Below are 16,354 nucleotides of genomic sequence, written 5' to 3' on the forward strand. Positions count from 1 at the left end.
TTCAGTGACAGACATCAGGTTGGGACACTCATAGTCTTGAAGCCACACAAGACAAATGCCTCAGCTGTTGGTGTTGAATATGCTATTCATTCTGGAGCTTATAGTTACTCTCTATTAAGAAAGGTTTGCTTACTTATATCCAACTAAGAAATTTTATACATTCACAATAATTAACATTTCATTAATATATTTCATTAATCATATATCTGACCAGGTGTTTTTCTAATCCATTTAAAAAATTATTTTAATTTTTATTACAGTATTTTATTAATGTGAGTGATACTACATTTATTAATGTAGTAATACTACATTTATGCAGTATCCATAATATTTTCTAACATAAATCCAATCTTTCCTTTCTTAGGATAAAATACACTTTTATACATCTATAGACTTATCCAGATTCTCTCCTTAAATTTATTTAATTAATTTATTTATTTTTTAAATTATGTAGGAGTACTGCTATTTATTCAGCCATTGATTAAGCTGATTGAATTGGGCATGAACTCCACATTACTGTTTTTTTTTATCCTATTCTGAATGTTGACATCCCCTTTTTTTTTGATTCACCATGAGATACAGCTACAAAGCTTTCATGTTTGAGCTTCAGTCATATAATCATCAAACACCCATCCCTTCACCAGTGTACACTTTCCACCACCAAAATCCCCAGTACTCCCCCACTCCCCTCCATTCCAACCCCTCTCCTGCTTGTGTGGCAGACAATTTCCCCCATACTCTCTCTCTACTTTGGTTACATTCAGTATTTTGACACCTGTCTCACCACCACTCAAACCTGCTGAAAAGGCTAGACGATTTGTTTTGTATTGCTTGTTATGGATAGAATATAATGTCCAGGAAATTCTGTGTCATTATCTCCCAGGAGCTTTAGTTTATAGTCTCTGGGTTTTGGCCATTGATGAGATTATGTGGTGGTGGGAGATATGGTTCCCACATATCTGGATTTTCCTGCTGATCTGCTCTCTGGTGAGGTTCATCCCATCTTGGATGAGGCTCATCTGAGTGTGAGGAGAGTGGCCTTGCACATGGTGGTGATTGGGTTCTGCAGGTTTTGCCTGTGGGGTTCTGCTTGGGGCGGGAGGGAAACTCAACCTGCCCCTCTAAGGTGCCCCCATGAAGACAGCCTGGCACGGGTTCAGGGCATTCTGTGGTGCTCTCTTCTGGGAGCTTTAGTTTATAGTCTCTGGGCCTCTGCCACTGATGAGACTACATGGCATCAGGGGCAGTTTGTGGGTGTGACTGCTAAGCTACTGGAAAACTGGGGACCTGGGGGGAGGAGGCTGAGTCCTGATCCAAGCAAGCCTGGAGCTCTCAGTCATGAGTTCCCACCTACCTCTGTGCTATAGGCCCTAACTGCATCTTTTGATATCTTTCGAGATTTATGGGTCTCTGAGATAAGACCAATAAATGAGCTTATATAGCTGAGCCAGAGGTGGTTTGTGGGTGTGTCTCCCACATACCTAACTTTTGGCCGTTCAATTCTTGGTAAACTTGGTACTGAGTTGTTGGGATCTGGCCAAAGGCACAGCAGCAATTTGGGAGTATCTGGAAGTCTGAAGGCATCATCACGCTGCTGATGCACTTGTCCCACAGGTACAGGTTTACCTGCTGGCAGCACCACACCCACTGTCCTTAAATTTTTTTTTTAACTCTGTTCACTCTTATTAAATTTTACAGTTGTAAAATTGATTAGTTTCATGTAAATCTTAAAATCCATTAGCACAGAATTATCCATGATATCAACTTTTTAAGCTTACATACCTGTAAAAATAGTTTTTTTAAAAAAGTTTTTACATTATCACTGTATCACTGATTTACAATATTTTTGCAATTCCAGAAGTTTAGCTCTATTAAATAAAAGAAATTCATATATATGGCATATATATGGCTTATTTAACAATTGTTTCTTCATAGAATTTGCCTTCCTGTTCTTTGGGGACTCCAATAATTCTAATATTATTCCTCTTGAACACATTATATATTCCAAATATGAGGGAAACAGAAATTATAAACAGGGAATGACAAATGGCCAACATCATCAGAATGGGAGATTACTGCCACGGGAACGAAGCTTGTGTGTGTGTGTGTGTGTGTGTGTGTGTGTGTGTGTGTGTGTGTGTGTGAGTGTGCATGTGTGCGCATGCATGCATGCACAGATGGTGGGTGAGGGGACTTGTGGGGTGGTTCTGGGGACGGTGGTTGAGAAAAGCTGGCTCTTATGCTCAAATGATGTATCCAAAACTATCCAAAAGAAGGACTAGTAGCAGGAAATCTCAGTGGCTAAATAAAAATGGCTTAAAAATAATGAGAACAGAATGGAATTTTAACCAGGTTAAAAATTTCACCTATACACATGTACATTTACTCATAATGGGATGGAATAAAAAAAAGAAATCTTTCATGCTTGTAAATGATGATATTGACTTATAAAGAAAGACCTTTATTCTCTTTATTCAGGCAAACTATATTTTATACACTCATGACTATGGTCTATAAAATAGATAAACAAATCATAAACAAATAAAAATTTATTTTAAATTGTTTTATGTGATCACCCTATATTCAGTTACCAATCCCAGCTGGGACAGTAGCCTACAGTTTAATAGGCTCCATACTAGGGCACATGGAACATTCACAAGGAGAAACATCAAAAAAGCATCGATAAAATGATAAATGTTGAAGCTGTATCAACAATCTTTTTGGATCACACTTATAAATAATAAAACTATAAATAAATCACATAAATAAAGATAAAAAATCAAATATCTGCAGACTAAATAGCATGATGCTGGGCCAATAAGGAAATCAAAGAGGAAATTAAACTATTTCTGGAAATAAATAAGAATGAAGACATGACTTAGCAGAAGACATGCAATAGAAAAAGCAATGCTAAGAGGGGAGTCAGAGAATACAGACTTATATCAGGAAACAATAAACATTTGAACAATATAACCTTAACTTTAAGGAACTAGAAAAAGACCAAGTGAAACCCAAAGCCTAATCCAAAGTCACAATGGAAATGCACAAAGTAGAAATAAAAAAGACATTACCAAAGAGTAGCTTCTTTGTAAAAGCTAAATAAGATTACACAATCTTTAGTAGGCTCATGGAAGATGAACACAGATACAAATCATCAACAAATACTAGTGAATAAAATTCAGCACTATACGATGAGGCAAATACATCCCTATTACATGATGTACCCATAAAAAGTATTAGTAGCTGTAAATCACCTGGGATTTATTACAAAAATGCAAGGATGATTGAGTACATGAAAATCAATAAATGTAATATTGACATCAATGAAAACAAAGGTTAAAAAACCGCATGATCAGATTAATAGATACAGAGAAATACTTTGACAACATTAATATCTATTTGTTAAAATCTTCTGGCTAAATGTGAATAGAAATAACATACTTTAATATAGTAAAAGCCATATACGACAAACCCACAGCTAACTTAATGGTGAAAACCAGAAAAATTTACAAAATCAGGCACTAGACAAGGAGGGTCACTCTAACCACTATCATTCAACATGACACTGGAAATCCTAGCCATAAGCGAAGAAGAAATAAAAGGGAAACAAATTAGAAAAGAATAAATATCAATATTTGCAGATGGTGGGCTAGTAACCAGAGAAAGCTACAGACTCTACTAATGAACTATTATAAATAATAGATCAAAAAAGTTAACTGTCAGTTTACAAAATCAATATGTAAAATCTGTTAATTTTTATTGCAAACAACAAACTAAAAGGGAAAGAAATTGAGAAAACAATCCCAGTTACAACTGCCTCAAAAAGAAGTATTTGGGAATCAAATTAGAAAAGAAGACAAAAGACCTATACATCAAACCTATGTCACTGCTAAAATAAGTATAAAAGACAAGGAACAGAAAGATATTCTGTGCTCATGGATTTGAAAAATTAGTGTCATTAAAAGACCATCATACCCAGAGCATTACACAGACTCAAAAGAAACTTAAAATTCCTATGGTATTCTTCTAGGAAACAGAACATACATTATGGAAATTTGCATAGAACCAGAAGAAATCCAGAATAGTAAAAGCAGTACTAGCAAAACATTGGTAGGCATCCTATTCTCCAACTTTAAACTATGACACACATCTAGATTCATTCAAATAAACAATGTGGTATTGGAATGAAAGTAAATCACAGACTGATGAAATAGAGAATGGCTAGAAATCAAGCCTCACATATATGAACACATATATGAACAAATACCAGATCAAAAATCAGACAGAGAAAAAGTTAAACTTCTTCCATGAATGGTTCTGGGAAAACTGAAAAAAAAAACAGCAAAAAACTGAAACTGAATCTTTATCTCATTCCATGAACAAAAGTTAACTTGTTAACTCAAAAAGGATTAAAGACTTGACACAAAACCATAAACTTCACTGAACTGAATCTAAGAAAAAATACTTCATGATACTGGTTTCTGTGGTGGCTTGGGTATGAACTCCAACAGCAGAGAAAAACAAAAGCAAAAATATGCAAATGGGATTGCACTAAACTAAAAAGATTCTGCACAGCAAAAAAAAAAAAAAAAAAAAAAAAGAAATCCACACTGGGTAGGTGGAAATATTTGCATGCCATCTATTAATAAAGGGCTAACATAAAATATATATGAAGACTCAAAAAACTAAAAAACTGGAGAGAAGAGTTTCTTTCATTACTTCACCAGGAAGACATAGAGCTGGCCAGCAGGAGCCCTGGGCACAGCAAGACTGAGGTTATATGAAAGGTGGGCACAGTGGGATTAAAGAGTTGGCACGAACATTGCGTAGGTGGCATGGTGTTGTGACACGTACCCGGAGACACATGAACACCTGCAATATTGTAAACCAAAGCTATGATAATCATTTGTCTATCTTTAAAAGTGAGCCATCCTGGCCACTCAATACCTCTATTGCAAACCACAACACCCAAAAGGAGAGAGAGAACAAAAAGGGAATGCCCTGCCACAAAGGCAGGGTGGGGATGGGGATGGGGTGGGGGTAGTAGGAGGGATATTGGGATCATTGGTGGTGGAGAATGGGCACTGGTGGAGGGATAAGTACCCGATCATTGTATGACTGAAATGCAAACATGAAAGTTTGTAAGTATGTAACAGTACCCCACGATGATTCACTAATAAAAAAAAATTAAAAAGTATAAACTGAAAAAAAAACTGTAGCTTGGGGGAAAAAAGTGAGCCATTCTTTTGTTGCTGAATTCTTGTTTATCATGCTATGAATTATATCTGTGAATAAAATTTTACTTTAATACCATCCACATTAATTTTGTTAATGTCTGCACAAATCCTAAACTAATATCTGATCTTTTACCAAAAGAGTGTACAAGCTTTTATTTTAACTATATCAGTTTGTGAGAAAGTGTTAGATAAATATATACAAAGAACAGAACTGGCAAGACTGAAGGTAAGCTATGAATTAAAAAAAAATTCTGTTGGTTTCGAATAGAGATGTTTGTGTTTGTGTCTGTATAAATGGGCCAACTCACTGACAGTGTAATAATAATAGTTAAATAACCAATGAAAATAATAGAGCTAGAATCCAACATTGTATCATTCATATTTGTTTCAGGGGTTATTCCTGGTTCCTGCACTCAGGAATCAGTCCTGGTGGGTACTGGGGGACCATATGAAATGCCAGGGATCGAACCCGGGTTGGCCGCATGCAAGGCAAATGCCCTTCCCACTTTGCTATCCCTCTAGCCCCCATCCACATTTTTTAAATCACAAAATGAAAAATATAATGTTAGAACAAAACAGTACTGTTTGGATATCAGAGTTTGGATAAAGGTATCTACAAATAAGTTTTTAAGTAGCAACAGATAAGAGTGGACAATTCACACAGGAAAAAATCAATACTCAAATTCAAAAGTGGATAAATGAAAATTAGAATAATAATATCAATTTTTCACAATCAGGTAATATGGTAAAAAATACTGAACATTGGCAAAGATTTGCAAGAGTGTACTCGTGGAACACAGTTTGAAGTGTATATGAATTATAATGTCTTCAACACCACAGCACTTGTGCACCTGTGCTAAGTCTCAGAGAAAGAGAGGGAGGAGAGATGTTCATTAATGAGTGGTGAAGTTTACAAAAATAAACTATAAACACACATAACAAAAAATTTAACTATAAACCACACATAACCTGACCAAAAGAGCTTGCTTAAATGAATCCAGCAAATTCACACTATGAAATATTTTTGCTAATATTAAAAATAATTAAAAAGTTTCTACATATTTACTTGGGACTATTGCCAAATATACTGTGTTAAGATAAATTTTTAAAAAATCAAATTTCAGAATGGAGTTTGCCATTGTTATATGAACGTAATTTTAATAATTCACTCTGGAAAGCTGGGGTATTACAATTTAACATACTTTTAATATTTACGAACTATAGATACCTGGGACAGGTCAGTTCCTACAAGGTATTCTTAGTACCATATATTTTAGTTTAAAACTTCATATGCATTGTGTACATACAGGTACACAATGCAAAGGGGGAAATGACTGAAGTGGTACACACACCAAACTCAAAACAGTAATCTCTGGAAAGGTAAATATAGTCTGAGCGTACAAAAAATCTGGATGAGGGTGCCAGGAGCTTTCACAGTTTCTTTTGTTTGTATAATTTCATCTTTATAATGAGTATGTTTTAGTTGTATGGTAAAAAAAATGAAGTGATCAGACTCATTTATAATTTAAGTATTTTGTGACTTACATTTTATATGCTTGTCTTAGAAAATATGGAAACAGTATTCAAAATATAGAGAATAAAATGAAGATCATTAGCTATTTAGGTGGGGGCTGGGTGGGGTGGGTATATTGGGGTTCTTAGTGGTGGAACATGTGCACTGGTGAAGGGATTAGGGTTCAATCATTGTATGACTGAGACTTAAACCTGAAAGCTTTGTATTTTTTTTTCTCACGGTGATTCAATAAAATAAAGAAAAAAAAAGAAAAAATATAATTAAAGAATCAAAATGAATATATTGTGAGGCTTATAGCATTGTAATTAAAAAATGTTTTTAAAAATTGCACATTATCCTAGGGGGCAAAATCTCTTGGACAATGTATATGTTCACATAAAATAGTATAATATTATTTGGAAAAAAAACCATAATAAATTAAAACTGAATATTACAAAAAAAGAGAATATGGAAACACTTTTCAAGTACTATAAAATGTTTTAAGCTTATACAATAAAAACCAAGAAAAATTAAATATTGCATGCCCTCAATTCTCAATTCTAAGACATTGATTTTTAAGGTACATCATTGATTTAGTAACAGTTTTTTAGAAAAATAAGACATATAATCATACCAAACAGATAAAAATGACTGTATTTAGATCTCATAAATGTTTTTAGATTAAAATGACAACTATTATACTCATCACATTTTATAGAAAACATGGAAGTGTAGGTAGAATTGCAGGCTTGATTGTCTTTGATTAATAAAAGCTGGCAAGAGGTGACTATTGGATGCATACACCTCTGGCTGGGATATTTACAGAGGAAAAGGCAATCAAGAGTAAACCCATTGGTCCATAAAAACCACTGTGTAAATATTACACAATCCTTTTGAGTCATAAAAGAACTCACCTTATTTGGGAAGGGAAATTTGGTCGCTTCGACTTTGCTGGGTGCTTGAATAGCTGAAAGGGGTGGAAGCCAGGTCATCTCCTAGGGGAAAACATACAATATTGTAATTCAGACAGAATTTAAGTTAGTAGCATATAAAGCAGCCCTCAGAGGACATAAAAGAATTGGGAATAAACAAGATTAGACTAAACAATTAAAGAAAAATTTTTTAAGGGGGAGGTGTGCAAAAATAACTTTCATGATACTTTCCCCCAATTTTACCAACTCTTGATTCTTTGGCTCACCCCATGCCCTGTGTAGTGCTCAAAAAGATTCCTAGGGCTCCGTTATTTTCACTTACACTTAAGTTCCAGAGTAAAGGGGGAACCCACCAGTAAAAGCACCATGGCAAAAGCGAAGGGGGCTGTTTCTCTTGGACTCGATCCCATAAAAAATCATAGGCTGTTTCTGAAAGAACACACAAAGAACTCTTAACCCTCAGGGATCTTTATTAGAAGGTTTATTTTATTAGAACTGCATTTTAGTCTGAGTTTTGAAAAATCCCTACACATCACTTTGGCCTTCATAAAAATGTCATTCACAGAGAAGTGAAAAAACAAATCATACATGAAACAGTCCTGTCATTTTTATGACCCCCTTTATGATGACAACATCAGCTCAATGTGCAATAATCCATCATGTACTCTTTGACATACACTCTCACTAAACTTTGTGAAAGAGGGGTGAGGGGCAACTGTTTTATTCACTTCCTTTATTCTTCAGGATCATCTCCTAGATGATATTTGTATTTCTTAAATGATCATAAATTAAATCAATTTCTCATTACCAGGAAGCAGACTTGGAGGTTACAAATAGATTCTGAACCCTACTTCTTGATTTTCTTCTACATTCTAACCTAAGCTGTCATAATAGTAGTAGATTCATGTGAAGAAAAACGAGACATTCTTTTTCCATAAAAATACTTTCTCACATCTGTTGGGGGCTGGGGCTAGGGAATGAAAGGGATTCTGCCTCCTTCAAGAATCTCCCTTAACTCTTCTGCACCAGTGAAAACCCTTACAGGGACAAGGCGGAGCATGAGAGTGTCCAAATTTACTCTGGAAGGATTTACCTACTGCATGTAAATCACACTCACCACAAACCTATATATAGAGGTGGGTTGAGTTCATGGGCCTCTGAACCTTCCTAATTCTGATGTTATGCAGGGATTCTTCTACAAAGCAAAGGGAGGATACAGGAACCCTCAATGTCCCTTTTCCCCTCCGATCTCTGCTCTATGAATATCCGGCCACACTCTGCCTCTATGCTGTTGTCCTTTGAGAAGTTTTCTAAGCAGGATTTCTAAATTTGTGTTCAAAGTAGCATTTTTGTTCTAGAATTCACGATGGCTTTCATCATGCTCCCAATTATCCACCTAGTCCAGAACTGGTCAAATCTTACTAGGATTGTTGCTACCCAATTGAAGCTTTGAAAACTACCTTTTCCAAATTCCTAATTCTATCCCTTTCTACAGCTTCACTTTCCCATAGAGTCTCTCTTGCTACAGGGTTCTGATTTTTCTCCTTGACCTCCATGTGTTTGTACTGGCAGAGGCCTCAACTCTTTCACAGGAGGTAATTTCAAAGACAATTACCTAACAAGTGAAATGATTGTTCCATCCCTGTTTTCATTATCCAAAGTGTCCCTGAGTTCATCCATTAAAGATGATCCACTTGGCATCTTCCTTTATGGGTAGGATAAGGGTAGAATGCCAGGGTCTGCCATGCGAGATTCTGCATCACTCTTTCCCGGGAACTTTATTTTAATTTAGTTCAGTAAGTTTATACTGAGCACTTAATCCATAAGCTGCCCCATTTTATGCAAAGATAAGCAGTCACTATTCTGCCTTGAAGAAATTTTGAGGTAAAACACTTTCTTTAATTTTACTTATATTTGTACTATGAGAATGCTCATTTACATACACTCTTTGGATTTCTGTTAAGACTCATTATCTGGGCCATGGGACCTTTGTTGTTGCTTCTTCTGTTCCAATCCACCATAATTTCTTTCTCATATTTCTCCAAAGCATTTTCTTTCTCTAGAGATATTTTTAATATCATTTTTGTGTGCATATACCTCAATCTGAAGCCAACTATCTCTGCTTTTTCTGATACTCTTTCCTCAATATAGAACAAATCATAGTTAAAATTAAATAACACATATATTAATAATATCTTTCAAGTACATTTGCATTTATTAGACATCATCCTCTAAAGAAGGACTGAAAATTTCTTCAAAGTGGAAGAGTGACTACTTATCTTTGCACAAAATGGGGCAGCTTATGAATTAAGTGCTCAATATAAACTTACTGAACTGAATTGAATTCCCGTATTTCAATGAAAAATTGCTCTTAATATTAGTTTAGCAAAGTATTTTCATGCAATTTTTTCCATCTAATGAATCCTGTTAAATGGAAGAAGAAATAGTAAAGAGAAAATGGTGCTTAAAACATTCAAATTGATTAAAATTGCTTAAGACTAAGATTTACTAATAACACAAATTTATTTGTTTCTAATCAAGGTACAATTACATCTTAAGATGGCTAGTCATCATGTTAACATTTCAATTGGGACTGAATGGAAATACTGAGGCCGAACAGACTATTTCCATAACTTTTTCGGTCACTAGATCAGTGTGTGAGGTAAGTCACATCCTTAGCAAGCTGCAGTTATTTCAGGCTGTAGACTTTGTAACCAGCCATTCCTCACCATGTCTATTGGTATCTTAGAATGAGAGGAAATGGGAATGTTAACTATGTCATGGCTTAGTCATCAGGATCATTATATACTGAATATAGCATGGTTCCATTATGCTAAATCATCTAATGAAAGAAGCACTGATTAATTTAAAGGCAAGATTTCAGAACTCCTCTCTTGAAACTGAAAAATACAATTTCTTTCTCAATTTTATTGGAAATCTAAGATGAGTGAATACACAGGGAAGTAATAAAAGAATGATGTTCTATATAAATGTAAAATGTAGTTCAACTTGATACAAACTATATGCTACTAAAACAGAGTTATTTTAAAAGATTAATATGATTCCTTGCTATTATCTGTACTTTACACTGAAGAAAGTATCCCTAAACATTTTCATGGAAACAGAACACTGACAAAATAATGGCAGTGAGATAATCTTTGATTTTAATAGTATTTAATTTGTACCTCATTTATTCTAATAGAATTTTTAAATGTGTGCAATCAAAGCACAGCGTTGGGCTTTTGCCTTTCACGTGGCCGACTCGGGTTCGATTCCTCCACCCCTCTTGGAGAGCCCGGCAAGCTACCGAGAGTATGGAGCCTTCACGGCAGAGCCTGGCAAGCTACCCGTGTGTATTGGATATGCCAAAAACAGTAACAATAAGTCTCTCAATGAGAGACGTTACTGGTGCCCGTTTAAAAAAATCAATGAGCAATGGGATGACAGTGACAGTGCAATCAAAAGTAAAAATGATCATTTCTGCTGATTTTTTTCTTAGTTTCCCTCACATTGTTTCCTTAGCGGGGAAGGATGCTACTTCACTGCAAAGCACTGACCCCAGTAACTGCTTCCACTGTCCCCTGGCCCTCACCCTTCATCTCTGCCCATGCTCCTGACCTTCCTGAACTCCAGTTTCCCTTCCTCACCTCAATGTTTCTACTTCTCCCATGTGGCTGTGTTTTAGCCAGATCCTCAACTGGCAGGAAGGAAAACAAAATGTTTAAATCCAGTTACTTCAAAGTTTAAGTAGCCACTTTCTGAGCTTAGAAACTTTCCTTACATTTTTTTTTTCTTTTTGAGTCATACCCAGCTATGCTCAGGGGTTATTTCTGGCTCTGCACTCAGGAGTTACCCCTGGCGGTACTTGGGGAACAATACAGGATGCTGAGGATTGAACCCATGTCAGCTGTGTGCAAGGCAAACGCCCTCCCTGATTTACTATCACTCTGGCCCCTCCTTACACTTCTTAGATCTATCTTCCTTCTTCCCTTCTTGATTTTCTGGTCATTTAGGAATAAAATTGCCCCCTATTCTCCAGCACTTGAGAGATCCTTGGTTTTAAGTGTTGGTTCCTAAACCATTTCGATTCTACAGTTTGTGGTATTAAGAATCAACAAAGAGTGGGTTTTCAGTGAATAACATCGATGTGTTCAAAGTTGAGTATAATGTTGAGGAGAGGAAAATGTCTCTCAGGCAAGGCCTCTGTCCAGAGTGTACATTCTTCATTCTTCCAAAATTGAGGCGACTCTCTGGGTGCCTCAGCTTCCTTTATACCTTACAGATGTGCACACAAAGGTCACAGGGGTGTCTAAACTCTGCCAGTTGGACTGCACATGTGTGTGTGTGCTTGTGTGTGTGTGTGTGTGTGTGTATGTGTGTGTGTACATGTGTGCCCTGCAATAGAAGGGCAGCCTGTCTAGGGGAAGTTGTGCCCGTTGCCCTGAGCTGTGGGCATAGCCCATGCCTGACTTGGATCTGCAATAAAATGGCTGAGGCTGAATATGAATGAATAATGAATGCAACTGAATTTAATATTAGGCATCCGTTGGGTATTTTGAGTCTTTATTTAGAAGTCAGGTGATGCCTCTATGACCCAAAATTGCTGTGCAAATTTAACTCTTGTTTAAATCAATTTCCCAGTGTAAAACTGGCTTTGTTAATGCATTGTTTCTCTTCAATTGAAGTTTCTAAGAACCTTTCCAGGATTTTAAATAAGGAATGATTCCCCGAATTCGGCCTAATCAGTCCCTTCTCCTAAATACCTAGGTATCCAAAGGACATTTTTCATGGTGACTTATTTCTTAAATCAATTAAAAAGTCATTTCTTTTTATTGCATGTGTGTATGTGTTCCTAAGTGAAATAATAGATGGTTAAATGGGGTATAGACTATAGTATCCACTGAATGCCCAACCTCTACTTCCATATGCCAGTTTCACGAGGCTGTGGAACACATGGTCAGTTTCTGTTCTCATGCCCATACTGAGATTGACCATGAGCCCATGAACCAGTAACTTCAAGGCAACGGGCCTTTTATCTGCTCTCTCTCTCACACACATGTCTGCTCTCTTTCTCTCTCTCTTTATCTCACGTCTTCCAATAGCAGTCTGTCTTAATCATTGTTATAGAAACGTTTTATCTAAAACAGTTACTACTGATCTATCAGCCCAGGTTTACAGATTCATTTTTTTTTTTAAAACTAAGATTTACACAGTGGGTAGGGCATTTGCCTTGCCTGAGGCTAACCTGGGTTCGATTCCTCCGCCCCTCTTGGAAAGCCTGGCCAGCTACCAAGAGTATCTCGCCCACACGGCATAGCCTGGCAAGCTACCCATGGCGCATTCGATATGCCAAAAACAGTAACAACAAGTCTCACAATGGAGACATTTCTAGTGCCCGCTCGAGCAAATCGATGAGCAATGGGATGACAGTGATACAGTGATACGAAGATTCTTCTTTTCTTTTCATTTTCTTTTTTAATGTATCACTGTGAAATATAGATACAGACTTACAAACTTTCATGATTACATTTCAGTCATACAATGATTGAGCACCCATCCCTCAACCAGTGTCCATTTTCCACCACCAATGTTCCCGGTATCCCTCCAGCCACCCCCTCCCAGCACACCCCACCCTGCCCCACCTATGTAGCAGGCATGTTCCCTCTTACTCTCTCTCTCCTTTTGGGTGTTATGGTTTGCAATATAGGTACTAAGCAGCCATCATGTTTGGTCCATAGTCTACTTTCAGCATGCATCTCCCATCTGAGCAAGCCCTCCAAGCATCATTTACTTAGTGGCCCCTCCTATATCCCTGCTGCCTTCTCCCCCAGCACGTGATGCCAGCTTCTAAGCTGTGGAGACTGTACTCCTTTGTGGAATATAAGGTGACATAAAGGGAGACTAACACCCAAGGATAGCAGAGATAAGGGCCAGGAGGATTGCCCCACAAATTCATAATTAAATACCAGAAGAGATCAACTAGGTACAAAAATTCACAGCTATTCTGGTCTCCAGATGAGAACCCCTGGGCACCCTCAGGAGGCAAGCCAAGTCCCTACCCTTCATAGGCCCTGGCCGAACTCCACTGCCTTGTGACTGAGTTCTACAGAGGTGCCAGGCTCTCCAAAACGTCAAGTACACTAATTTTGGGGGTCTGAGAACGATAGTGCCTTCTCAGAGTGGAGACAGGCAGTGTCCCCAACCTCCCGTACTTCCAGAAGCCCTGGCAGCAACACCCACTCCCCAGACTGCCACCACGGAAGCTCACTGCCCAGTCAGATATTCTGGATTTTTTGGAGTGCTCAGTCACATTTGCCAATGGCCCACAGGGTAAACATCTCCAAACTCTACAATCCTGACATCCCAGCAAGAGCACACTAAATTAGATGGAAAAGTAACACAGAACTAAGTGCAGTCAACAAAAACATGAACGTAGAAGGCTCAACTAGCAACAACAGCTTAGTAAACCCCCAGGCAAGGACTTACTGTCCCCATAATGAAATACAACAATTTTCACAAATTTTTTTACTGAAGTATTTTTTGATAATTTCATTAACTACTTAATGATAACAAGCAATATAAAATAAATTTTTGGGAGCCTTTTAAGGGGGCAGGCTTGTGGTGGGGTAGGGAAATGGGGACAACTGAATGGCTGTAACAAGGGTGTCATGTACAACTAAGTAAAGCACAGTGTGAAGAAAGTGGAAAAACTAAACACAGGGAAAAAAAACCTTACTACTTGCTCAAGTGACCCTGGGTCCAGCAGTTAGTTTCTGTTCTGGAGCCATCAAGAACTCTGCAGTCATCATTTCCTATCACCTCCCACCTTCCCTAAACTAGAATGTTTACTTCCCACCCTGCTTGTAAAATACTAAGCATGCCACAGACATGTGCACTCGCGGGCTCTCTGGGCGGCTCTGTCTCATGGCCCGCGTTCGGTGCTCTGGAGCCACTGTGTGTGGACTGGATCGGGATGGCCGTTGGCCAAGGACAGGTGAAAGAAGAAATAGGACCAAGTTGGTTGCTGATTAGTTACTGTTTATCCAATCTTCCATCTTTCTCCTCTCCCGCACTCCTAGCTCTGTCCTCTCTCTGGATCTACTGCCACCCTGGATTCTCCTCTTCACTAGTCTCTCCCCCTTTTTCTCTCTTGCCCTTGCCCCTAGGCTACACACAGCCAGGTAGCAAAATCAACATAAGAAAGCCCTTCCTGAGGGCCCATCAGGTTCAAATGGAACACTACCTAAGGGCATTCCAAAGCCCTTCCTGACTCTTAAGGTATTTTTCTCCTTTCCTTAGTCCAAACACTTATTAACATCTTAATCTTAGTTATTTTTGGATGGACATAGCAAGAGATACATTGAGGCTTGCAAAGGCAGGTCTCCTGGCAATATCTTGCCACAGACTCAGACTATAGCTCTCAGGCCAGATTAATCATTCCTAACCCTAGCAGGGTCCAAATCTAGTTATCACTATTTGGATCATGACAGCATTTGTCCATGACCAAGCTCTTAACTCATAGTTAAGCATTAGGTACTTTGGCTAGGCCCATCTTGATGCCAGGGTAGCACACAACTTACCACTTGCCCTGGGTCCGTTCCGTCGGGACCCTCCTTTTGGGGGTGCTAGGAAGTAAGGGCAGCTGAGGCTTAGCTGAGAGAACAGATGCCCAGGAGGAAAATATCATGTAGAGTCAAATGACTCCCAGGTTACAAAAGCATAGCATTTGCTAAGTTTTCCTGTGTCCATACAAAAAGGACATTGCTCTGAATAAACTATGCAAAGGACTCAAGGAGAAGAGAAAAACAATATTTACAAGTCAACAGAACACTAAGAAAGAAGCTACAAATAAGCACAGAGGAATGGGAGTGCTGTGATGGGAGTTACCCAATAAACCTAAACTACCTGAGGCTATGTTATCCTACACCTGCTCTGAGTTTTTCTGCTGCAACACTATTTTAACTTTCTTCCACATTATTCCAACTTCTTTATCTCTTCATTCTCTCCCATTTTAGCCCCTCTGTGAAGTTGCCTTTCTCCTTTATGTGTGGACTGATTTTAACCTTTATGTGGTACTGTGAGTTTCCCTTTCAAGTATTATCACTATCATTAACTTTTTAAACCCCTGACAAATTATAAACTCTTTGAGGAAAAGGATACTGTCATATAATTCTCTTATGATGACCTGGTACAATAGATAAAATTCATTTGATCACTGGTTCCTGCCCATAAATGATGACAACAATAAATTATACTTGCCCTACAAAATGCACTGGGCTGTCACCAGTTTCAAGAGAGATTAAAGTGCTTCCATTTCCTTTCAGCAATGCCTCCAACCACTGCCAACTCAGAGGTCTGGCCAAGGACCACAGTTAACCCAGAATATTTTTGTGCTCAGAAACTTCTCTTCTTGAAATAACACACTGGGTTCTGTGACTTGCTAATAAAATTGTAAAATGCAGAGAGGATTTTTATGTGTGGCAGTGGGTGCTGCAGATCAGAGCACTATTTTGTCTCCACATCAGAATAATCACTCAGCTTTTCAGTTCCTTCACACATATTATTTGTTATGACATTCTTATCAGATAAGTGCCACCACTGACAGAGCACGGTAATTTTTATTATACTGCAAAGCCTGGAAATGCCAGCAGCGAACGGAGCGAACAGGAGTA

At 37.8% G+C, this 16,354-nt stretch overlaps 1 protein-coding gene across 8 annotated transcripts in view; it reads right to left on the minus strand.

Moving 5' to 3' along the window:
- The window catches only part of AFF3 (ALF transcription elongation factor 3), a 602,210-nt gene that overhangs the window by 217,982 nt on the left and 367,874 nt on the right, over positions 1-16,354 (minus strand). For all 8 annotated transcript variants that reach the window (XM_055122984.1, XM_055122987.1, XM_055122986.1 and 5 more), the window contains one exon: positions 7,665-7,745. In XM_055122984.1, coding sequence (XP_054978959.1) covers positions 7,665-7,745 — 81 coding nt within the window. The remainder of the gene's footprint in view (positions 1-7,664; positions 7,746-16,354) is intronic.

Source organism: Sorex araneus, chromosome X, assembly GCF_027595985.1.
Source record: "Sorex araneus isolate mSorAra2 chromosome X, mSorAra2.pri, whole genome shotgun sequence".
Classification (NCBI taxonomy): Eukaryota; Metazoa; Chordata; class Mammalia; order Eulipotyphla; family Soricidae; genus Sorex; species Sorex araneus.